This window comes from Scomber japonicus, chromosome 1 (genome assembly GCF_027409825.1).
Source record: "Scomber japonicus isolate fScoJap1 chromosome 1, fScoJap1.pri, whole genome shotgun sequence".
In the NCBI taxonomy this organism is placed as follows: domain Eukaryota; kingdom Metazoa; phylum Chordata; class Actinopteri; order Scombriformes; family Scombridae; genus Scomber; species Scomber japonicus.
In genome coordinates this window covers 2681397-2706636 of record NC_070578.1, presented here as the reverse complement: position 1 = coordinate 2706636, position 25240 = coordinate 2681397, and the positions used below count along the sequence as shown (strand labels likewise).

The following is a 25240-nucleotide window of genomic DNA, read 5'->3' as shown; positions in this document are numbered from 1 at the left end:
CTGTCTAACATGTTGCATTATTTGTCATTTGTTATTTGTCAACAGAGAAATAAAATATGACTATGAGCATATTAAAAATAGAACATTAGACACAATGGTAGTTTTTCTGTTTGTATTTTATTTCAGTTTAGTTTTAGTGAGTTTAACAAGTGATGAAGTAGTTTTACTTTAGTTTTTATTTTGAGGAATTGACTAGCTTTAGTTTAGTTTCTATCAAGTTTTAGCCTTAGTTTTAGTTTTTCAGGTATTAGGAGGAAAGTCTTGATTAGGATGAAATAATGCTGACACTGCTGTGTTTCTCACTGTAAGCTTAAGTTAGCCGTTAGCTCCTGCTTCTCTGTGAGAGCTTCCAAGGTGAACTTTCACATGTTCCCGTCACTCTTCATCAGCACACTTTCACTAGTCAAAATATTCCCATATTGGGCAGTGACATTTTCTGCCTGGAACAGAAAATCATAAATTGCACGTCAAGCATTCTTCTTGTGCGTTATGCAGCAGCCGGTATCCTCTCTGCTGCCACCTACTGGAACCAGCCCATTCTCTTAAGGAATCAAACTGAACAGGACACAGTAAATATAGATTTTTGATTGTTTTTTAAAAATCAATCAAATTTAAAATTTTAGTTTTTATTTAGTTTCCATTTTTAATTGTATTATTTTTATTTTTATTTCAGTTAACTTAAAGATTGTTTCACTGCTCTTAACCTATAACCATATACTTTCTCACATTTGTGCATAAAGCTGCATTATGCATAAAAGCAGGATGATGGTGATTGTGCACACTATGGGACATTAGCATTGCCTGCCTGCACTTGTTGATGACAGTGAAGAACAGTGCATGTTATATTAATGAATTCTGTATCTGTAAGACACACAGCTGAACAGCCTTTCCAGTCTACTACTAGAGAGTAACCTGTGACACTGGGCCATACAAAGCACACAACTGAACTCTTATTGTGTGAAGAAACAATTTAATATACTGTGCAACAGACAAGAGATAGTAGAAAAACACCCTTAGACCAAAACCAGACTCTAATAGTACAGCTTTGTCACAGAGCACAGTGCAAAGGCAAAGGTTCACATCACCAACTTACATCTAAATATGAAAATCAAGCATAGCAAAGATGGGGCGCGCAGGTGGTCGAGTGGTTAGAGCGCATACCATATACGCAGCCGACCCCGGTTCGAATCCCGATCGGAGGTCCTTTGCTGCATGTCACACCCCCCTCTCTCTCCCATGTTTCCTGTCTATCTACTGATAAATAAAGGCGTCTATGCCAACAAAATCTTTAAAAAAAAAAAAAAGCATAGCAAAGACATTCTCTGAACCAATTAGCTTCATCCTGTCCTCTTATATTTTCTTGCCAAGATCATAGTTATGATTTTAAAGTGTTGTTACTGTTCTGGCAACCCTGAAATGGACATGTCATGTTTTTCTGGGTTTTGATTTTCAGTTCACTCTGTGTTTTCCTTAGGTTCCTTCTTCCCTTGTTCATGTGCTCCTAACCAGCTCCACTTTCACTCCATACCTTCCCTGTATCTGCTTTGTTAGCCAGGCCTTGTCCTCAGTGTTTTTCCCCAGCTTTCACTCCTGTCATATGTCAATCTCATCAGCCCTGCCCTGTCACCAGTGTCCTCTCAGCCAATCAACTCCCAGCCTGAACTTGTCTCTTGTCACCTGTTCCCCATTCACTCATTAATTCTGTCACTATTGAAGTCTTGGCTTTCTGTTCAGTCTCTGTTGGATCCTTTGTCTCAATTTGTCTAGTTCTTGTCAGTCTTCATCAGTTCTTGTCTAGTTTCGCAAGTTCTCGTCAGTATTTTTGTCAGGTCTGTTCTGCTTTGTACTTTTGGTTTTTGCATGCGCGTCTAAGCAAATAAGACATTGTTCTGCAGCCCTGCCTTCAGTCTGTTCTGCTTTACATGACAGAAATGGATGAGCACCTGTTAATCAGAGATTGCTTTCAAGTGATGTGGTTACTAGTAACTAAAGGTACCTAACCCAGTTCACTGACAAACAGAAGTTGAAACTGATTAAACACTGAATCCCATCATGCCAGTGCAAAGTATTTCTGCTGCTAATCTTTTGTAGATGAGCTGAGGTCAGATATCAAATAAATCAAACAAAACCCAATCTTTTTACTTTATTGTCGACAACAATAAATAACAAAATTGACCTGAGTGCCGGTGTTTGTTTGAATTGTCTACAACTGTGTACCCAATACGCAAAACTCCAAATAGTAAATGTATTTGAATTGATCTGTTCGTTCTTGTCAGTGCCGTGTATCAAACCGGTGTCATGTTGCTGTGGTATGGTCTGCATGTATATCAGAGGATCTGCTGTCACAAACTCATTGAAGATGAAGCTAAACCCTACAACTAAAGCTTGTGTTGTGAAATACTCCTCGTGTGCTACATGACTGTCCAGAGATGTGACAGACCTCCTGCCATGCTTGTTCTTGTAGAGAGTGTTTACAATCACTGTTGTTGTACATGTCGTGCTGATTCTTCTGCTTTTCATTGTGATGTTCTAGGTGCTTTGGTGGCTTCCCACTGTGAACTTGGCTCTTCCTACTCTGGAACCCCCTCTGAAGCTCACTAGGTGGTCTGTAGCAACCTTTGAAGGCCCCTGGTGTGAAGATGGTCAGCAGTGGGTTAAGAGAGATGAAGACATGTGCCCTGTTTCTGGCAGCTCTGCTGCTCCCCAGCATCCAAGCAGGTGAGTTGGAACACACTTTTTCTGGTCTTTATTTCCACAGAAACGGTAGGCTGAGAACATTTGTTTTGCTATTTTACACTGACTTCAAATACAGCAAGTTCATTCAGATTCTACCACCCTATATATCACTGTAATATCAAATTGATTCTCATTATTCAGTGTACACATTTCAGGATGTTGTTGCCATCGAAGTGAAAATCAGACATGAATGAAAAGGAAATGTGGCAGGTGATTGATAAAATTGAACCTTGGATATATGTTATCTTGACAAATGTAATATTTCGGAGGTAAATGATATTCAAAAGAATGCTTTCACATTCAGATATGATACAGATATGTATTCAACGTGATTTTAAAATCGGTCACCTTGTCACATCCCTACATTGCCCAACAAAGAGCTTCTCTCCAGAGACTGATAGTGAAGTCTTGTTTCAGAATACAGGACATTTTTATTGTAATGAAAAATATTATACCTTTCGCAACAGTGTGGATCTTTGTGTTTAAAGTCCAACTGAAATTACAAGTCATCCCTTTATGCAGTCAATAGCCACATCAGTCATTTTCAAATGTATTGTCAATAATATATGTTATTGAAGAGAAGACAGAAAGGTCTTTGGAGGCCCTTCAAAACATTGATCAGTTTCTCCTCAAGAATCTGGCTCTTCAGGTCAGTGTGTAAATGTTTCATTGACAGCTCAGTCTTCAGTTCCACAGCCCCCATTAAAAAGCTCTGATAAACTGTATGGTACCTGCTCAGCACCAGACAGACAGTTAGCCTCTAGACTAGCTGGTGAACATGTGGAGCATTTAGCAGCTAAAGAGCCAGATATTTCCCTCAGGAGTTGGTAGACAGTAAGAAAGAGCTAAAAGAGAGTGAATATTGGACTTACATTCAGCAGGTGGACAGAAACATGACTCCTAATGAATGATGTTGCTCTGTAAATGCTGGAAATGGAAATAGGATTAAAGGATAAGGCTGGCAATATTCTTAATTTTTCATACTTTCAACAAATCCCATGAATAGACCAAAACCAACAATGTGTTAGTCTGTCATTGCTTCCTGGCTTCCCTACTCTGTCTGTGGCTCTCAGCTCCACACCAATTGGTTCATACTGAAGATGTTAATCTTTTACAACCACTGACAACCAAATGCAGAAGTTGCAGAAGTAATTTCTTAAAACAGCTGTGTACTGCAAACATTGCTCAATGATGTGTTTTTTTAAAGAAAAATATTGAATACCAGCACAACACAGACCAAGTAATGAACAGAATAAATGTGTCTGCTGTCAAAAACATGCAATTTGATTGCAGTCGGACTTCCTATGACAGAGAAATAAGCTGTATCAGGCTTTAGATAAACACAGTACTTTGTAGCTAACATTCTGTTGGCTTGGTCTTTAATAGGATTTATTGATAAGAATAAAAAGACAAACATAATGGTGGTGCTGTCCTTTAATGGGATGTGTGTACTCTCTGACTTAGTGAATGTGGACCACTAAGATAAGCTCTACCACTGATGACTGCATTCTGTTTCCTTTCTCTCTCCAATCACCTCACTGTTGCCTTGTTATTCTCTGTCTAACTCATCACTGCATATTATTTTAGTCAGAAATCTGCAGTTGAGCGTATGTGTGGACAAGTTCAGGTTTTTCTTTGAATGTATAATAGCTCATGGGCTGCTTTTTATGTGTAATTATTATGTGTGGATTTGGTGTCTGATCACCATTTTTTACAGACCTGTCCATGTAATGTTGCTACTGGAGCTAACCTCCTCATATCCCATTCAGCTTAGCAGCCTCTCTCATTTCTGCTGTGTGAAGATTTTACTGCTCCTCAACACCTCACACCATTTCTCCACAAACACCCTCCCATAGCATTTTCCCTCCAATGACACATAAGTGATAACAGGCTGAATTTCCTATTAAGTGGTGAGCTTAGTTAGTCAAGTGGTTTTTTTCCCCTCTTTTGTAACATTTGTTATTGGCAGTAATTGCCTAATACATGAACACAGCCCTTCTTCCAACGAAAAATAAATTGCTACTGAACATAATTCAGGCAATAAAACATATTTGTAATAAACAATTTCTTCCAGTGTCGTACTGGCCAACATGATCTCAACACAATTCAGGCTTGCATCAAAATGTGTAACGTTGGTCTACACTGCAAAACATACTTTCACAATAATGGCTCTAAAATTCTAAAATGTGGTCACATGACTCTCAAGTTTCTGTATTTGAAGAAAAATAAGCTGCAATTCATTTAATTCTGAGTGGAAATGCAATGTTTTAACCCTCATGTGCTGTTCATAGTCTGCCTCCACACCAATTCACATTCATAAATTCCCCATCAGTCGTCAATAAATGTTTGATTAATCCTTCTGTTTGATTAAAAGACATTCACAATCACTATTTTATGGTCCAGTAGAACATTTGATAGAATGTGATGAATACAACAACCTTTTTTTTTTAAAATAAACACAGATCAAATTTGTACATTTGCATATATAGAAAATGTGTATCAGCTGCACAAAAAAAGCAAAGAAAAAAAGCATTTATTATTTTATTTCATTTTTGTACACTGAGGGTCACATCAGGAAAAGTCCAGCTAAAAGTAATGTGTATATGGTATTTTTTACAGCTGTCAAATGTAAATAAAATGGGTCATATTTGACCCTTAAAGTCTGAGTAAAGTAAAAATAAATATGTGTTCTGAGTTTGACATACCACAGAAAAGTGTGTTGTTAACCACCACCAAAAATCAGCCTCTTTCTCTGCTACCAAACACTGTGGGAGTGCCTGCTGAGTTCGCTGAAACCCTGCCCCCTACCAAGTGTCACCTGTCAATCAAAGTCACCACCTCTACCAGAAATATGGACGCTATGTCTTAGAGCTTTCTGCGGCTAGCTCGGCGGCAAGATCAGTGGCTAACTCAGCAGCTAGCTCGGCGGCTAACTTAGCTAACTGGCTGACTGTAGACTGTAGTAGTAGTAGTAGTGTGTGCTGAATGTATTTACAGCAGCAGGTGATTTTCAGACCCGCCCACTAAATCCTGAATCTTGAAACACAGTTTGTGAAGCCTAGCTCCACAATTCAAATCTAAATGGTTGAAATGCTTTTTACACCTTTTTTAGAAATACATTTATGACCTATTTAACCACTTAACACACGCTGTTCCGTCTACGGAACGGGACGGATGTTAGGAGGTAGCCACAATTTCTTCTGAATGTTTTAAACACCAACCCTTAAACATATATATTCATGCCGTACATCGTTGGAAAGCTTAGATTGTCCAGATTCATTCAAGACCACTCACGACTTATATGGTTGCTCACAGCTGTAATAGTATTAGCGATTAGCTCGGCTAGCCCCTGAGCTAAGTAAGAAAAGCTATAATGCCTACATACCTTCAAAGTCTTCCCTTTATCCACAACGTTCATCTTATGACTCAGGAGCTCGCCAAGTATCCATTCTTGTGAAATATGAAATCCGTTTCCATAAAACCGGAATACTTTCCTCAATATGTCAACATGTATTTAGTCCAACACGTAACGTAATAACACAAATAACAAACCATATACGGTCCGTTTACGTCATTTCCTGACCTGCACGTCCATCTCAGAGTACACGTGACTAGATGTTTACGACCGTGAGCCTCTCCTGCTTCTGACGACACCACACACAAGCCAATCGGTGTTTAGGTTTAAGCAGTACATGTCTCCAAAGCCAATGAGGACATGTGACCGACAACAATGACGACATGGCTTTGATTGACTTCTGTTCTAGCCTATGGAAATATTCGGTGAAATGAAGTTGATAACCTTTTAGCCAATAGTCAGAGGTTTCCAACGGTGTATGACACTAAGCTATTAAGTTTGGCTGTCCATAAACAAACTCCAAGCGTAACCGGCGTGCGCCCTGTGTGTAAAAGAGTTGAACCATATATCATTACGCACACAGCGTTTTGGTACACGGTTGGTTCTTCTTCGACTTGACATATGACTTATAGCAAAATAAACAGATAGATAGATAGATAGATATGGCCAAACAAAAAATATATGGTTATATGTAATAATAATAATAATAATAATAATAATAATAATAATAATAATAATAATAATAATATGGCGTCAGCTTTCATTAGAGACCAAGATTTTGATTGTAGGCAAAGGGGATGTGAAGTTATAGGTGTTTGATTGTGGTTATACAGCTTTGGTAACCAAGTGTCCATTTGGAGTCTCCAAAAAGGACCTGAGGAAAACGCATGGACATACCTGTTGAAAAATAATTCAGAAAAATTCATCTTTTGGTCTTTTGACTCCAAATTTTGACTGCATGAAGCCAAGACCTGTGGGTGTGGCCTCATTGTGTCTATATCCTGCTGAGAGGTTCCTGAATGTCTGTACACATGTCATTGTAAAGGCAAACCTATGGGCGAGTAAACAACCCCATCATTGTAACCTCTGCCACTCTTTGTCAGTAAGTCACAGAATCATACAGACACTTTTACAAGAGAGAGAGTGTTTCCTTTCCAATGATACCAGACACATCTCTGAGTCTCAAACTATGTGGGATCTGTGCTGCTCACAACTTGGGCATGTCATTTAGGCTAACAGCATAAAAAACAGGGGCGTGTGTTAAGTGGTTAATGTGTTTAGAAAAAAATGTCTGAATTGACTTTACAGTCTTTAATAGTATGTAAAGGTTAAGATAGTTTCAGCATTAAAATACATCTTGATAACATTTCTATCGAGAAATGATGTTCCTGCCCCAAATTCATTTCCCAGGATGAGAGACAGACGAGCTGGTGTGAGGGATGTTTGCCTTCACCGACCTGAGCAGCAGGACAGGTTCATTCAGGGATTTTGTATCCTACAACCAGTGCTTTGGGTCAAATCAAAACCTCAAATATAAACACACTGCAGACTTGTGTTTGCTTCTATGTCATGTAGGAAAACAGATTTCTTCTTCTCTTGGCAGACTTACAAACAGGCATCTCGCCAAGCAAGGCCACAAATGATCCTGCTCTGTGTGTATGTGTGTATGTGTGTGTGTGTTTGAGGAATAGTGCTCAAGGCATTAGAAAAGTTCCTGCACTATAAACTTAACACATATCCCTGTTTCTCTCTCAGCAGCTCTTTTTATTGCAGCTTTATTGCAGCTGCAGACAGACTTCTTGAAAGCTGTAAGCAAATCTTACTAATCACAGTGTCTAATCTCAGGCAGACTGACTTTTTATTGGAGGTTAAGTTACAGGGCCACATTTAAATGGAAAGGCTCAAACATAGAGGAGTCATGATAGACAGCATGAATGGATGAATAATACTGTAGTAATAATAATAATAATATGAGATTTGAATGTGCATCTTTTTCCTTTCTGGACAAGTTTTCTTAAACAATAGTGAATGTTACCTCTTTTTTTACATGCTCCTTTATAGGTTTAGGAAGTTTTTACAGAAAAAAAGATGCATAGTAGGACCGGATGATATGACCAAAATATATCCCGATATAGGTAATTTCATATACCAATAAAAATACCTATCACATCTTCATACAAGAAATAAATAGTTGGTCTGTGCTTCCCACCCCTCTCATTACTTTAACCCACTTTGACCCTACATCCTCATTTTGGGTTTGCTGGACCTTATACTTCATTCTGCTTAACGTTGACCTGTTGACCTCATTCATATGCGCGTTTTTGTGCCACCTAGTGGTCGCAGATGCACAATACATTAACCAGTGTAAAAAGCAGATGAAAGTAATCATGGCCAAGTCAATCAACAGCTGATCCCCAGACAAATGTGGACCAGGTACGAAACCTTATCAAATGGTATGATTGAAACTTTATGTTTAAAAACATTTGTAGTTTGATATGCTGTACAAATGTGACTAATTTTAGCAATAGCAACAAGCTACAACAGGTAGGTAAGCAGCAGTGAATGAATGGATGCTCTGAACTGTTCAGCATTTATGATCACAATATGACATAGTCCTTCTGTCTTTGCACTCATATCCTGTTGAGCTGCAATTATTTCATTTACTCCCTAGCGAGTGTAACGTTCCTAGGCACCTGAAGACCAGCGAACCCTGGAAGAGTGGAAGCAGGAACCCAGGAAGTGGAAAGGTCAGGGGGGGAGGGGTCATTGTTTGCAGGGGAGATGGAAGCATGCAGGTCCAGCAATCTAGATATGAATGATCTGCCATGTGAATCATTCTCATGGTGAAGTTAAGGAGGTCTAATAAAGACCTGTTTAGCAGACATCCCAACTCTCCCAGAAGTTGAAGAGCGTGTGCTAGAGAGTGACTGCACACGTGTGTGTTTGTGTGACTATCTAGGCAGCGTATGTGAGGGCAAAGCATCCTGATAGGTCTGTGTTGCTACTTAGTAGATCAATCGCATTATCAACAGTAGCATGAACAGAGAAAACGGTGTGAGAGGTAAGAAGCTGTTAATACTTAAAGCACTATCATAATGAGGCTGACATTCTATTAACAGACGCTTGTTGCAATACCAATAGGATTTATGCAAAACATGAAAATGATCATGTAGGCTCACTGTGTATGAAAAAGATCCACATACTGCACAGAAGAAAGCCTGATTGATTGATTTGTTTATTTAGTTAGTACATTGCTGCCCTAACCTAACATTTATAGTGGATGAACAGTTTTTTGGGAATGTAAGAAGTAATGATAGGAAGAGCAGACTCCAAGCAGCAGAGATATCGCAGTTGAAAGTGGAGGATCTTAACCACCACAAGTTCTTTATATTAATAGTAGAAGGGGTTTTCTTGCTGGGCGGGAGCTATGATGAACAGCACTGCTGTCTTCTGCCCCGTCCTCTGATGCTTCTCTTCTTTGGGTTTCAAAGACTCATCTTCATCCATAACAAATCATCATCCAGCTCAAGAAGAGATGTGAGCGCAGAAATGATAAGCAATGAAATAACACAGTGTAGGTGGGAGTCAAGGAATAGTGAGAATGGCTGTCAACTGATTACAGCTGGGGAGTATGACTTCAACACCTTGCTTTATTTTTTGCAAAGTGAAGGACATATTCAATCTCATCAGCAGGCACATCATTAAAATAACAATTAAAATATCATAAACATATATATTGCAATGCCCTAGTGCACAATCATTCAGCACCACCAGGGTCTTATAGCTGTTTTTAGTTTTATATCTGCTGTTCAGAAAGAGAGATTAGGATGATGAGAAAGTGTGTTTATATCAAATGAAATTAAAAGAAGATTAATAGCAAAATAAAATGTTAAACCCTGTGTTAGTTAAAATAATTGCAATTAATCACACAAAAGTAATCGCAAAAATCTAATTGTTAATCCATAATAGTACAGTGTTGTCTCAAATCAATATTTGCCATTTTCAATGACTTATTTATAACAACTAGAAATTAAATGTTACTCCCCTATTATGAATCTTTTTTTTCCAAACTGAAAAAAAAACAGGAAAATATGTTCTCACTATTTTTGTGGAGAGAGATGTCTTTTATACAGTCTATGACAAGAAAGGGATTCAGCATGGCTTCATGAGTCATGTGACAAATTAATACTGTCATTGGTTACTTATGGTCTTGTCAGTTTTTACACGTATTGCATCATACTTGGGAATGTGTTATGTGAGTGTACAAGGCCAAAATTTTATATGTTGCCTTGAGGCGACATCATACCGCAGAGGTTTAAATGTGCCTATATGAAGCAAAAGTAAAAATCACACAATCAGTGTAGCTGGTTATCAACCAAAACAATGTTCTACTAAAGGATTCCATTTGTGGCCTTATATTTCATCCACCTGTACCTGGTCTAAAGAATGCATGACATGTGTACATTCTGTGTATGTATGGTTTCTGTGTATGCATCATTAATGCATCTGGCCCCTCTGGTGGACCAACACACAGGTTTTTCCATTCATAGTCATGCTGCACGCGTGGCTAGAAACACTATAAGCTAAGCTGCTGCCTGCACTGTGTTTGCTTTGCTTTGCAATTATGTGAAATGAAAGTTTAATGATGCCTGTCAGGGGGAAATTGAGCCGTTAAAAAGCAAACAGTGATAGAATAAATGTAAAGAGTATCTTTACATTCAGACACACAGAAAAATGTAAATGAAAAAGTGCAAAATATGAGAATTAGACAGCTGTTAAGCAGGTTCCAACTCATTAGCAAATGTGTTGTTAAGACAGATGTTTTGTTTAGACAGTGTATGCCATCAGTTCATTTCCTCTTCATTTGACTCAAGCATCATCACAGTGTATTTAAGTTTTCTCCTCAGCTTGTTTCTCTAATAACTGATGACTAAATCCGTTTATCCTGTTAAAATGAACTAGATCTAAATGTTTATTATAAAAATGTGGCTTAAACTGAATACATGTCCATTTCTGACAGTTTCTCGAGGACAACCACATATACTCTGTGGCAGACAACCAAGTGGCAATAATCATCTTGTGCTAATATACTCATGGGTAGAAGGTGCATGACGCCATTGACAGGTGACCAAATGAAATGGACCATTACCATGACTACAATTTGGTTTAATTTCTGGGTTTGAAAGTTGTTTAACCATGAGTTCAAGTGTTTTTGGACTGGAGTAAACAATGGTGGCTCTAAACAATAATGCAATAGATAATGGATGTGTTACAGTCTATTTATTATCCTGTCTTGATCTATAATTAGAGTTGTGAAGAAACCAGGTGCAGTGCTTTGAAGTCTATATTTTTCTTTTACTTTTTTTTTTTTTTTTTTTTAACTTTTTTTATGGTGTCATTCTCCCTGACTCACCTGTTTTGAAGGTTTTGAGATTGAGTTCAGCCACAGTTCACTGTGTTGTTAAAAGAATTGGAAAAGCAAAGCAGCAGGTTCAGCAGTTTTCCTCACAGCTGCCAAACACTGAAGTTACTGGCAGCCGAGCCGCAGATCTCAGAGGACTAAGTTCAGATGCTAACTCAGAAGTGTGTGTGGTTGCTGGTGTGAACAGCTGCTGATATGGAACTTTTTACTTTATACTGTAAGCGAGCCTGTGGTTTTATAGTGTGAGCATTTCCATTTTATGTCTGTCTCCTTCAGTATTTTAAGGATGTGGGAATTGGAATAAATGGACATGAGTGAGTTAGTTCAACTTGATTCCAAAGGCGCAATCATTCAGCTTAGTCTGAAGTGTTGTTATGGCTCAGGGAGTGCTATCTAAATTTCATTATATTGTTGTCTGACCCTCAATATAATGACAATAAAGCTACTAAACTAAACTAAACTAAAACTACCTACAGTATAATTACATTGAAGTGACTGGAAGTGATGCATTTCAGATGACGTCAATAGAATGTAACTTTCTTTTCTTTTATAAGGAGGAAGCACTTAGACTGTTGATGCTGAATATAAGCTTCACATCTACTTTATTTCAATGTTTTATTGATTTTTTTCTTTATTGACATTTTATTGTAAACAACAGTCTCAGCAATAAGGAATTTTTTTTTAAATCAACAAAAAAGAGATGAGTGTATCCACATAATTTAGAAATAAGCATTACCAAAATACTCCTAATTAACCCTATTAATACTAATATAAATAAATACACATACAGTATGTACACCCATACCTACATTTACATACACACATTTGTACCTATGTACATCCACATATACATTCAAATATATATAAATTTAGCATTTAAAAAAAGTAGAATAACCTTTCAAAAATAAATAATAATAATAAGTATTATTATTATTATTATACTAATAAAATAATGATCCTTCTCATCTACCTTTAAATGACTGTGGACACACTGTGGATTTTGACCTCCATCACTTCCATTGAAAGCTCATATAAAAGGGGATCTTAATAGTCAGTATGAACAGGAGCAATGATTTACTGTTCATATAAACATCTGACTGTATTTAAGACACACTTGGAAAAATTGTGAACCTCTCCTTTTACATTCAGTATACAAAGCAGTCTGCAACTGGGACACCATGCCGATGTCAGTAGACTTCTACTAAGATGGATGGTTTATTGTAACACAGACAGATAATGGCACAGTATCCAGGTTACAACAGAGTCACAGCAGGACTGCAGACAAACACACCTACACTTCCACAGACAAACAACCATCAGTCACAAACAGCAGAAAGCAGCTGATTGCACATTGCCATCTATCAATCTGTGTTATACCTCTGGGAAATCTACTTGACAATCCAGGTCCATGACCAGTCAATGCCATTGATGAATCCATTAGGTGGCAGGCAGATGAGGTAACCGCCACAGTCACAGGAGAGCGAACTTATTGGGCCGAATGGACATTTACACACTGTGTCTCTGTGTTATCCTGACAATAACAGACACACACAAAATGGTTTTATCAGTCACTCTTACTCTTGAGTGAGCAATCCAATAACCTTGTGTGTTATTGTATCCTCATGTAAATAGTTGGAAAGCTGAGAAAGTCACAGAATAGAGAGGGAATGACACAATCCCACACAGAGCACTCATTGACAAACATGCATCCAGCTGATCTTTTCATTCTGTGATGTTCAGTGGGTTACTGCGTGTTGTAACTCTGGTGCATTTAGTTCCACCTCATGATTCGCTACATGCACACTGCCTGTCAACAGCCCCAAACAAACATGTGCTAACCTGTTCAATGAATGGTGAGAGGTTGGCCCTGGTTTGACTCTGGTGCCTGCATCTGTAATCATCCTCTGCTCTGTCTTTAGTGCCTCCTCTTTCATTTGTGTGTTGTACAGTAGCAACGCAGCGCTGGACGCTTGTTGAATATTAGCAACCTTGGTCGCTAACTGGACAGCACATTAACACTTTTCATTGAAGGGAATATATTTGTTCCATTCACTGGTGTCTCATAAATTATACTCAAATGGTATATATACTCGATGGTGTAATACTGCTTACATGATGGCTTTCTCAATTTCTACTCTGCAGTTCTCTCTGTTTCTTCAAAGGTCAGTCCTGTCAAGAAAAAAGTTCAAGTTGAACTATGCTTGAAAGGTTACTTCAACTCCATGAGCAGATCCATTGATCTGTCAAATCTAATTTCAATGAATTTGTTTCATTCTGAATGTTTTGTTGCTGCAAATGCTGGTGTGACAAGGACTGTGCACTGTCATCTCTCTACTGAAAGAAAAATAGCAATAACTAAGTATCTTCCACATATTTGGGCTATGTGCAGGGGTTTACCAAGAGCATGGGAGAGAACTTGGGAGAGAAGGCTCAGCGTTTATCTGTTCATTTCAGTTTGAACTTTGTAAAAAAACACAGTGCCTCAGTGTTATAATGGTTGGAAAACACTGCATCATTGTGTTTTTTGAACAGACTGGAACATCTCCAGGAGATGGTGGTATTGATGCAGGGGGTGTTGTGCACTGGACCAATCAGGTGTCAAGATAGACATGGATCTCACATCACTGAAAAGCAATGAAAGGGAGGGCAAGAGTCCATGACTACAGATCTGAATGAATATGGCTGTCCCGTGTTATTCCTGCTTTTATTTACCTAAGTAAGTTTGTGTTTGTACACTGACCTGACACCCAGGCCAATCAGCAGACAAATCAGGCAGAACAACAGGAATGTCCTGGTACTCCCGATGGCCAGTCCAGACATGACATGTCTGTCATTACAAAACAATTTCCTAATTTAGACCATTTGATATTCACTGACTGCAGGTTATTTAAGCTGACTCCAATACATCATACTGTAAGATATCCTATACCTTGGCTGGACTGGTGATGGCACTGTTAATAATGATCAGTTATGTTTCCACTAAGATGGTCATCAAATTGTAAGCTACTTCCAAAGTTTCATGAAAATAAAATGTGACTCATTACAGGTTTCTATTAACTACTGTTATATGTGAACTGAACCAGATAGCACATGATGAAACATATGAACATTTATCTAACAGTGGTTTGTAATCAATGGATGATGTCATCCTGCTGATAGGGGCATATTTTAATTCAAGAAAGTGACAAAATTACAGAGTTAATCAGCAGTAGTAGCTCTGATACTTCAGGACATTTCATTAATTTCACAATTAATTCATTATTATTAATAATTATTCATTCCTTGAAGTCCGGTAATCCTAATGCTGGTGACTCAGACTAACCTTAAGAAATGATACCTTCCATCATCATAACGAATGTACCACACAGAGAATAAACACTGTATCATTGCTACACACCATTCCCAAACAGCTACATGCAGATCCCAGTAAGTGAGAGTAGGCAAACACACCTCCTCTACCCCCATCCTAAACATGGAAGCAACCCAGGACTTCGTTTTGAGGCCCCTGCTGTACTCTGTACACAAACAACTGTGTAGAAACTGTCAACTCCAACTACAAGGCCCACCACAGCACAGATAACAATGACAAAGCTTACCTAAAAGAAATGGAAGAGCTAAAGACCTAAATGAGCCCCCCTATCATTATAACTGTTCCCATTCAATTTAGTTCTTTTAAATACACAAAGTGAAGGAACTGGTAGAATTACATTTCACTGTGATTAAATGTGTCTAATAAACTTGTTTGATGTTTTTAAGAAACATGCAGTTAAGTGCAATAAGCCAGAGTCTGACAATTGTCAGAGTCTGACAATTTCGTACACTCAGTTCAACTTGATTTGGTGTTAAAGGTTCACTTCTTCATCAACACACATCATATCCTATTGCTATAGTTTTGAAGGATTTTCTGATTGTTGAATGTCAGAACAAAACAGTGAGTCAAGAAAGAAGTTGCGTTTTGATTTTGAAGGACTAACATGAAACCTAGATTTTTTACCCTAATGTCTATATTATGCAGTCGTTTTCCCGCTCAAAACGCATCTGAGTGTTTTGTATTTGTCCTATAAAAAGCAATGTTCCAGGTGTAAAAGATTTCTTCAAGGTGGCAATAAAGCCTGATAAATGATAACAGCTGAAGCAGGTGGTAAAATATTTCATTTGCTCTAAAAGTGGCTGAATGTTTTCCATCAATTCTTTGGCTTCACACACATTTTAGAGGGACTGCAGGATTGCTACAAGGTTGCTTGTTGATACAGTGAAGGCCAGGAAGAGATGAGAGAAAGGATGACTCACAGCTACATTTTTTATTTCATTTCATTTTTATACTAGTGTGAGGAGAGTGTTGTATTCATTTGGTGCAATATCTCTGGTCTGCCTGCACACAGGTTTTTGTAACTCTTGATTGTGAAGTGTAACCTGTTGTATGAATAAGAAATATTATGACATGTAATAGTAATAGGTCAACAATCTCACATAAATAATGCAGATAGTAGCTGTGAATCACTGTGGATGTTTTCTTTCCACCTCAGTATGCTTCAAACATAAGTTTGTGCAATGTTTTGTCCAAAGACGTTTAAGGCAGCAGCGTTTCTACCTATGTATGCATCCAGTGGAGCATACAATGAGGCATAATGTGTTAATTCCACAGTAGGAGATATGTTATGTTTTGGTGTAAAAAGCCTGAATATATCGGTATCGGAAATTAAGAGTTGGATAATATTGGAATATCGGATATTGGCAGAAAAATCAATATCGAGCATCCCTATTGAAAACCCATGACTTCTTTGACATATCACAACACCTGGTTAAAGTGCATAAAGTGGATGAAAATATTTAAAGATTGTTAGACAATGTCATTGATTCCACTGAAAGGATGTTTCAGACACATGAAGACAATCCCACAAACACTTTGTTAGAAGTGTGCTGGGACAGAACATCAACAGCATGAGATGTATCAGCTCACAAATGAACGGATGAAGTTAAATGTTTGTGTATTTTCCTGTCTCTTGCAGTGTGTCCAGATAAGGATCCAGGACTGCAGCCATGGATGCCGGGACACAGTGAAGACCACCGTGTTACTATTGGTTATGGCAGGAAGGTCCTCCTCACAACTTCAGCTACTGTCCACTCCATCGAAATCCTCAGTGGAGGTAAGCCAATCACATCCATGATGTGAAAATCCTTGAATATCAATAATTTAAATATATATATACATATATATTTGGATGGCATGGAAAGGCATTCAATCTATCCTTTTGGGGGAAATTCTAAATTGTGCATGTGAGTAGTAAGTAATGGTGAAGTGATTAAAAAATAAATAAAATAAAAATAACATAAAATAAAAATACTTTATACAATAAACAATCTCTCAAATTTGCTAATCCCCTGAATTTGGACCTTCGTGGATGTTATTTTTACTCTATAAAACCCCTTAATCAACCCACATTTATTTACTTTTTCTTAATTGATACCTAAGCAAGGCCAGCATATGAGATCCTTGAGTAGTTCCCTTGAAATATCATTAATTTTCATCTAAAAATATTCAGCTCCCTAAGATAACCCAAAATCCCAACCTAAATAAAACCATCATTTTCAATTATCAATTTTCATTGATAATCAAATTAATGTGTGTATTAAAGGGAAAATTATTTACCCATAAAGTTTACTTAATGTGTTAATTAGGGGGCTTTTAGAAAAAAGTGGTTTCATTTTCTCTCTTTCATATTCCTGACTACTGGATTTATAGAAAGATATGTGATATGAAAATGAAGGATTATTTTGTAGTGTAGTTGGGTGGTGTTGTGGACTGAGGCTGTAATGTTCATGTCTTCAAAGACTTTTCTGCCACATTTAACCATAATGCCATTTTGATATAAATGGTCTATTCTCCACTCTTTGGCCAATTCCTTACAGACTGAAAGAGATTTTGAAGTGAAAAGATTTGATTGCCTATTTTAGGATTGTATTGTACAAAACAAAGGTATAAACGGCATAATTTTATTTAAGAAAATAGACCTGTTGAAAGCAGGGCATGTAGAAGGTGATGTCTGATGTTCAACAGCTATTCACCACTTCACTATTGAATCATTGGATTGCAGACCTGGTAACAGGGGTGGTTGACTAGCTACAACTGCTGTGTGTGTGTGTGTGTGTGTGTGTGTGTGTGTGTGTGTGTGTGTGTGTGTGTGTGGACAGCATGAGCTCAGGGCCATAAATGGTAGGAAGACAGGAGGTGTCTGAGGGCAGTGGGGCATGAAAAACCTGCCAAGAGGCTTCATCACTCTCTCTCTCTCTCTCTCTCTCTCTCTCTCTCTCTCTCTCTCTCTCTCTCTCTCTCTCTCTCTCTCTCTCTCTCTCTCTATGTCTCTTACTCATGTAGGAAAGCTGGTGATTGCTGACACCAACCGGCCCATACTGCTTCGAACAAAACACATTCTGATTGGGAACAAAGGGGAACTACACATCGGAAGCCCAGACTGTCCTTATAAAGGCAACCTCACCATCTCCCTGTTTGGAAGGTAGCGTTCATACAAACATGGTGATATTGTGTTCTGAAGCAGTGACTCTACCAACACATTAACACAGGTTATAAGCAGTTCAAATCTATTAACACAAATGATATCTGATGTGTTGAATCTGCAATGCACTGTTAAAAACTTGATCCCACGTAGTCAATGTGGTCATTCTCTGATGTGAGTTAGAGTTAGAAAGTGTTTATAAAGGTAGAAAGTGTTTTGGACTGGATCAGGGCTATAACTGTGTGTGTATCTATAGCATGTTATATCGTATTACTCTGTATCATAGAGCTCCACTGTTGTCCACCTCTCATACTAAAACACATCAGTGAGCCATGCTGTTGCACTGCGTGTCATGTTCCTTCATTAACATAAAAAAACAACACACACACACACACACACACACACACACACACACACACACACACACACACACACACACACACACACACACACACACACACACACACACACAATGGTTGATTTCACTCAGTCCCACACACACACACTGTGCTGCTGCCAGAAATACTCACTAGAGCACCAAATGTGGATTCATCCTGCACAAAAGCACATTTCCTCCTCCTCCTTTTTAAAAGATTTGCATCCTCAGTAGGAGCCAATGTTTTTCAGAAACTACTGACAGAACAATACTGGTTGGTTTGAGTCAGGAAAAATAATATATAGTTCATGTCCAGATAGGGACTATTATCACACTCTCTCCCCTACTCTACCTGTTTTTTAAATTGTTTTATCCTGTCCCCCTCTATTTGCCATATTATAAATTCTCATCCAAATGGCATAGTCACCTAGGCAACCTCTGCACTCTGGATCAATGAAAGATCAGCATCAGCAAGCATCACATAGTTTTTACCCTAAGTCTCATATCTCATCTAAATCTCATATTCAACTTGTATTTAACTGAATGATGATCACTGTTCTCAGATTGGATGACAGTGATCAGGAACACAGTTACTTTGGCCGGAAGTACATTGGCGTAGGGACGGGAGGGACACTGGAGATCCACGGAGCACAGAAGCTGTCGTGGACTTTCCTCAACAAGACCCTCCACCCTGGAGAGAGCAACCAAAACAACTACCTCTTCCAGAGAAGCTGGGGGAACAGAGGCATCATTATCCACGTCATCGACCCCAAGACCGGAGAGGTGCTGCGTGATGACAGGTGAGGGTGTTATCAACGCATGGAGCTGCTTCACCATCATGACACTTCTAATTGGAGCAGAAATGATACGATGGCTGATGGCTCATAAACTGTCTCACCACAGGATTGTAATAAAAGAGAAAAACAATCCTCAAATGGCTCTGGTATTGTTTCATGCAGAGATATTAAATTTAGGAATTGATGCCATCCTTAATATTGTTTTGTGATAAATTATCCATCATGTTTTTATTCCAGATGGATATCATAGTTTTTATTGTGGTAAATCGATTAAGCTGTTTCAGAGGGGGAGGCATGGCAGTGAACAGCATCCAATTCAGTGTCATTTTCTGTTGTTACACCATGTCTGATATAAAGGTGACAGTGTTTAATACAGGGTCATTATAACATGTTTAATATGCATGAGTGTAAGTGAGAGATTAGAGAATAATTCAATGCTCATTATGAATGGAAAAGAAGAAAATATTGCTTTGAAGTGGGTTAGTGTTACACAAGTGGATGTAAATGGTTATTCAACTTATATTTGGTCTTTAGCTTTTGTGCTCTTTAGATATTATTTTAGCTTCCACTTTGTATGGAGATACACTTCCTGATTTTGTTAGAGAACCAATAGTGTCCCCTTATTCTAAAAGTTGTAATTACCCAGTGAGCTGGAATAATATTTTTGAGATTTAGGGCTGATATTAGCAACTCAAATAAAAAAATCCTTTTTCTTAAAAGTGAGCAGAGATATGTAATTCACAAAACAAAGAGTTATTGTGCTGTTACAAGAAAAACATGCAATCTGATATCAGTTGAATTTTAACCATATCAGAAGGAAATTAACTAGAATTTCACTCTTTTCTGTGTCATTTTTTGAGGTTCATGCTTAAATTTGACCATTGATCATTTGTCCTTTCTGTGTGTATACATTAGGGCTGGGCAATATATATCGATATTATACCCATATCGTGATATGAGACTAGATATTGTCTTAGATTTAGGATATTGTAATATTGTGATATGTCATCAGTGTTGTCTTTTCCTGCTTTTAAATGTTGCATTACTGTAAAAATGTGTAGTTTTCTGAACTTACCAGACTGTTCTAGCAGGAGAATTTATATAAATATGATACTTTCATTTCTAAACCTCAAAACAAGGGCATAGGTTTGGTTTTAACTTGAGTTGTTTTGCACCAAAATTGTTCTCTATCTCTCTTTTCTCTTTCATGCACATGTGAGCACACATACAAAGAGCCTGACTCAAAGTTTGCTTTATGGAATATGTACTAAAATCTGTGCTTCTCTGTTTAAACAAACTAACTCTGTAATCCATTTTCAAACTTCACCTGACACTCTGTAGTTCTGCCTGGGCAAACTGTGGCTAATTTACCTCATAAATAATATCCATGTCATTAATGGTACACAATAACAGCTCTGTCCTTCATCCACTCATGGAAAAGCAGAGAGAAGAGGTTATATAAATATTTCTCCTAATGATTTTACAGATGATTAATGTTTGGATTGATAACACAGCATTTGGTTCTTATTTAAAAAGGACCTGGAGTTTAATAAAATAACAATCATAAATCATACAACACCTACCCACTGAAATAGAAATATAACATTCAATTCTGTTAGTTGTCCAGTGAAGACTTGAAATATTTACACAATAAATACTACCTGCTTCATTCCCACAGGTTTGACACATACCGCAGTAAAGATGAGAGTCGTCGCCTTGCAAAGTATGTGGATAGTGTGGAGGCGGGACTCATAATGGCCGTGGTGGTTAATGACGAGGGCTCCAACAACTTAGAGGACTCAGCCAAGAAGAGCCTCTCCAGACTGGGCAGCCAGCACATCAGCAGTCTGGGATTTCGGTGAGCTCTTGAAATATTCTATTACTGTAGATGACATCACTGTAGCCTTATCATTTTTAATTTCTTAGACAAAGATAAAACTAATAAAAAATAGATTAATAGACAGATTTAATAAACAGATTAATAGTTAAATCACAATAAATTATAATAATTGTTAGTCACACCCTAACTGATCAGTACCATGATCTCAACATATCTGCTCACTTCTCCCAATTCAAACTCAGAGGTAATAAAGTTCACGCTCTGTAAGCAAAGAAAATTTGTTGCTTAAGCTCCCAGCACTGTATTGTATGGAGCATTGGTTTTATTCATTGTTGTGACATAATGAGAAAATGTTACAGTAACAAGTCTACAGTGTACAGTCTGTAACTGATTAAATATTGAGGATACATTTTGTCCTAGAGTTGCTACTTTAAGAGGCACAGCTTATCCAGCTATTATGGTAAAAGTGGAGCAGGCCTCAGAAACTAACAGACCAATGTGCATAGCCAATCTTCTCACATGACGCTAATCAGCTGATCAAATCTGTGCATTGGGACATGTAGAGAGACTCGACCGTCAGTGAGATACACACAGAGATGTTGATTTGATTGGGGAGCGTTGTATTCTTGCAAATGGTATTACGACCACTGGATGGACCTGTAGACACCAGGGGCCCTATCTTGCGGTCGGCGCACAGCAGATGGCACGCCTGGCGCATATGTCTTTGTTAGTTTCATTTTCTCGCCCTGCGCCCACGTTGTCTAAATAGCAAATGCACTTGCACCAGTCTGTGCGCCTATGGGCGTGTTGGTCTTAAAATGAGGTGTGGTCAGGCGCATTGGTGGTGCGTTGCTACTTACAAAGTCACTGGTGCATATTTCACTGTTATTTAAGGGGCGCATCATCAAGAGTCCAATATGCGGGTATGTAGGCGCAGACACTGTGCTTGTGCAAAACAAACATGCAAAACATTACAAATAAAAGAACCACAATGTGTATTCGTATTATGATGTACATCAACATATTAAAAATACAAGTCATATTAGTTAGTCATAATATTTATCAGAATTAATTAATTGTAAAAAATGGAGAGCGCCACTGTGGACAGTCCTAACAACCTATGAAAGTCTGTAGCCTCTGATGCTGCACAGAGCGCAGTGCTATTACACACAGCTGTTCACTGTTTATTAAATCAGCTGATGACACCAGGCTGCTGCATATAACTACACACACCTCTACACTCATCAGACCAGTCAGTTATATAGAAATATTAATGAATACATGCAGATGATGAGTACCGGTATATTTAAGAAAAGACAGTCAACAGTGAGTATTAATGAAAAAAGAAGAGAAACATTTTGTCTCGAGTGGTCGACTTATTCAACATTTATATTCTGTGTATGTGTGTATGTGTGTGCGTGACACATTTAACATTCATGCAGACCCCAACAGGTACAAAACATAGGCCTACTTAGCAGCAACTGAATATGAAATATAAAAATATAGCTCAAACAAGTAAGGTATTGATTACAAGCAATTGTGGCATTGTTTAGCCTGCCCTACCTCATTAAACAGCATTTAAATGCTACATTCAACATGTTATATATATTTCAGTAGTTGATGAAATCTTCTAAGAAAAAAAGAGTCAATTTTTCAGCCATCCCAACACTGCCAGTATTTAATATTGTCTATTTGAAAGCAACACCTATGCCTTTAGTGTAAACGTTTCAGTGCAATAGTCAAATTTAGTTTTATGTTTGGGCACTTTCACCTTAATTTAACAGTAGCTGGGAGAGAGAGAGAGAGAGAGAGAGAGAGAGAGAGAGAGAGAGAGATCCTCACTGGTATGAACCAGCGACACTGTCACTATGAAGCATGCGCAGTAACCACTTGGCTATCAATCACCTTCAAATGCTGCGTTTGTGACAGCCCGACAGACGGTTGCCTTGGAAACATGAACTTGAACAGAGAACTTATTCTGAACTGAGAGCATGTCCATGTGGTGTCGTACAGACGATACGAGGGCTGAGAATATTGTTCAGATAAATTATCGATTGTACAGAAAAATGGAAACACTCAAACAGAACATCACCAGAGAATGATAAAACATTCTAGCGGGGTCCGATCCTCTGACGGAGATTTGTGCATAGTATTTGTGCTTCAATATTAACTGACTCTTTAAGAAACACACCATGTCTGACAGCTCCTTAAAGTCTGCGGGCTTCAACTAAAAAGGAGGAGAAACTCAGGGTTAGTTGAAGAAAACCTGCCAACGAGTAGGTTAGGTTCACGGAGTATGTTGCCAGGGTAACTGACTCAGAGTTAAGCTGAACTGGCTTTGTGAAACCGAAAAACCAGAGTTTCCCTCATCTCAGGGTTAACTAACTCAGAGTTTTCACTAAACCTGCTTTCTGAAACGGGCCCCTGGTTTGATAAAGTACTTGACCCTCTTATCCCTTACATAATAGCCACTTGCAGCCTAAGTAACTCTAGCAGTTACCTAGCCTCAAGCATCCAATTTAACTTTGACATGTAACAGCAGCAAAGACATCAGGTGACTGTAGCAGCATCACATCAGACTGCCTAACACTGATGTCCATTTTAGGCACTAAAATATACAGGAAGAAACAAGTGGCATTATTGTCCAGTAATGAGCCTGATAGCCCTACTGTTCCAAACAACAAATCCTTAAACCATAAATAAAGCCACCAACCTGTCACCTGGTTAAGATCAGGGTCACAGTTCAAAGAAACGAGCACTGGTAGGAGATTGTGTCAAGGTCGAGGTATGAGTGTCACACTCCTTCCTCCTGTGCACATGTTATGTCTCCATTGCATATTGTATACTTATCATATAAGATTATCAGCTGATATATCAATATCGGAAATTTTTAACTCCCCAATATCGGTATCTACATCGACCCCAAAAATCCAGTATGGGTCAGGCTCTAGTTATTTTATTTATTTTGTATTTATTGTGTTGTTTACACTGGGAAATACACTTGATCACATTTTTTTTTTAAAAAGGTTGTCATTGCTGTGTGATAGGGGGTATAAGTGCAGAATGATGACAATAAATACAGATTAAAAAAAAGAAAAGAAAGCAAAAGTCTTTACCTGGGTGATGGGTAGACTGGATAGATGGATGAAGGAAAAGAGCCTAAGTTTGATTCCAGCAGCGATCCTTGTTGCATGTCTCTCTCTCTCTCTCTCTCTCTCTCTCTCTCTCTCTCTCTCTCTCTCTCTCTGTTTCCTCTCCTCTCTGTCAGCTGGCCAACGACAAAAAAAATGCTCCAAAATATATATTTGTAAAAACTTTGCCTAGCCTTGATACACACACATAAACACACACACACACACTCCTATTTATGGAGTACTATGGCAGCTAATCCTGTGTGTGCTTTAGTGATGTCTCTCACTGCACACAATGTTTTTGGGGAAAAAGCGGCAGTGTTAGTATGTCAGGAATGCATGGGAAATGGAAAGTGAATCATACCCTGATAATAAAACCCTTGGAGATGTCTGAGTTTCTGACATAATAGTATTGTGAGTCTCTAAGAATGTGTACACTTGTAAACTGATTCCTCCAATAAGACTCAGCTGTGCTCTTTTGTTACAGAGAAAATAATAATTTGAAGAAATTTCTTTGTTAGAGCTTTACACAGTTAACCACAAGCTTGTATGAATGTGTTTTGAACAAAGCGAGTCATCTGCTGTTTAAGAAGGCTTGTTGTGGGCTGAGAAAAGAAAAAAAAGCTGTTGAATGTTGGCAGTGTGGGCCTTGTGGTCAGCCTCTGAGCCAGGCAGTGTTATGAAACCTAAAGCACTGAGAGGGTTTCATAAACGACACGAGGACAGGGCAAGAGTTAACATTCCCTTTCCTAATTTGCACGTTGCTCCATGGCTGTGGATACTGTGGATGCTGTGGAGGACAGAGTAAATGGATGGTAGCGATGGTGAGGCGACAGAGGGATTCTTGCCTAATGACTCTTGTCGCCTTCTCTCCTGACACCGTTGCCAAACAGGCCAACGCTGGTGTCATCAGGAGAGAGGCTGTGCAATTTGCGGCGCACCCAGAGACATTTTAATAAGCTGGAATTTATGAGAGAGTGTAGGCTATGCAATACATTCTCACTTATGTCATTTGCATATGTTTACTGCAGCTGCCACAGTGGTGCTGGTGGCAGCACAGACATATGC

The 25240-nt window shown here is 38.4% G+C and overlaps 1 protein-coding gene across 1 annotated transcript in view; it reads left to right on the top strand.

Annotated features, from left to right (window-relative positions):
- The first annotated feature begins 2554 nt into the window (after positions 1 to 2554).
- Positions 2555 to 25240, top strand: part of cemip (cell migration inducing hyaluronidase 1) — a 117275-nt gene continuing 94589 nt past the window's right edge. The window contains exons 1-5 of the mRNA XM_053321159.1: positions 2555 to 2718; positions 16523 to 16660; positions 17890 to 18028; positions 18968 to 19204; positions 20880 to 21059. Coding sequence (XP_053177134.1) covers positions 2640 to 2718; positions 16523 to 16660; positions 17890 to 18028; positions 18968 to 19204; positions 20880 to 21059 — 773 coding nt within the window. The 5' untranslated portion in view covers positions 2555 to 2639. The remainder of the gene's footprint in view (positions 2719 to 16522; positions 16661 to 17889; positions 18029 to 18967; positions 19205 to 20879; positions 21060 to 25240) is intronic.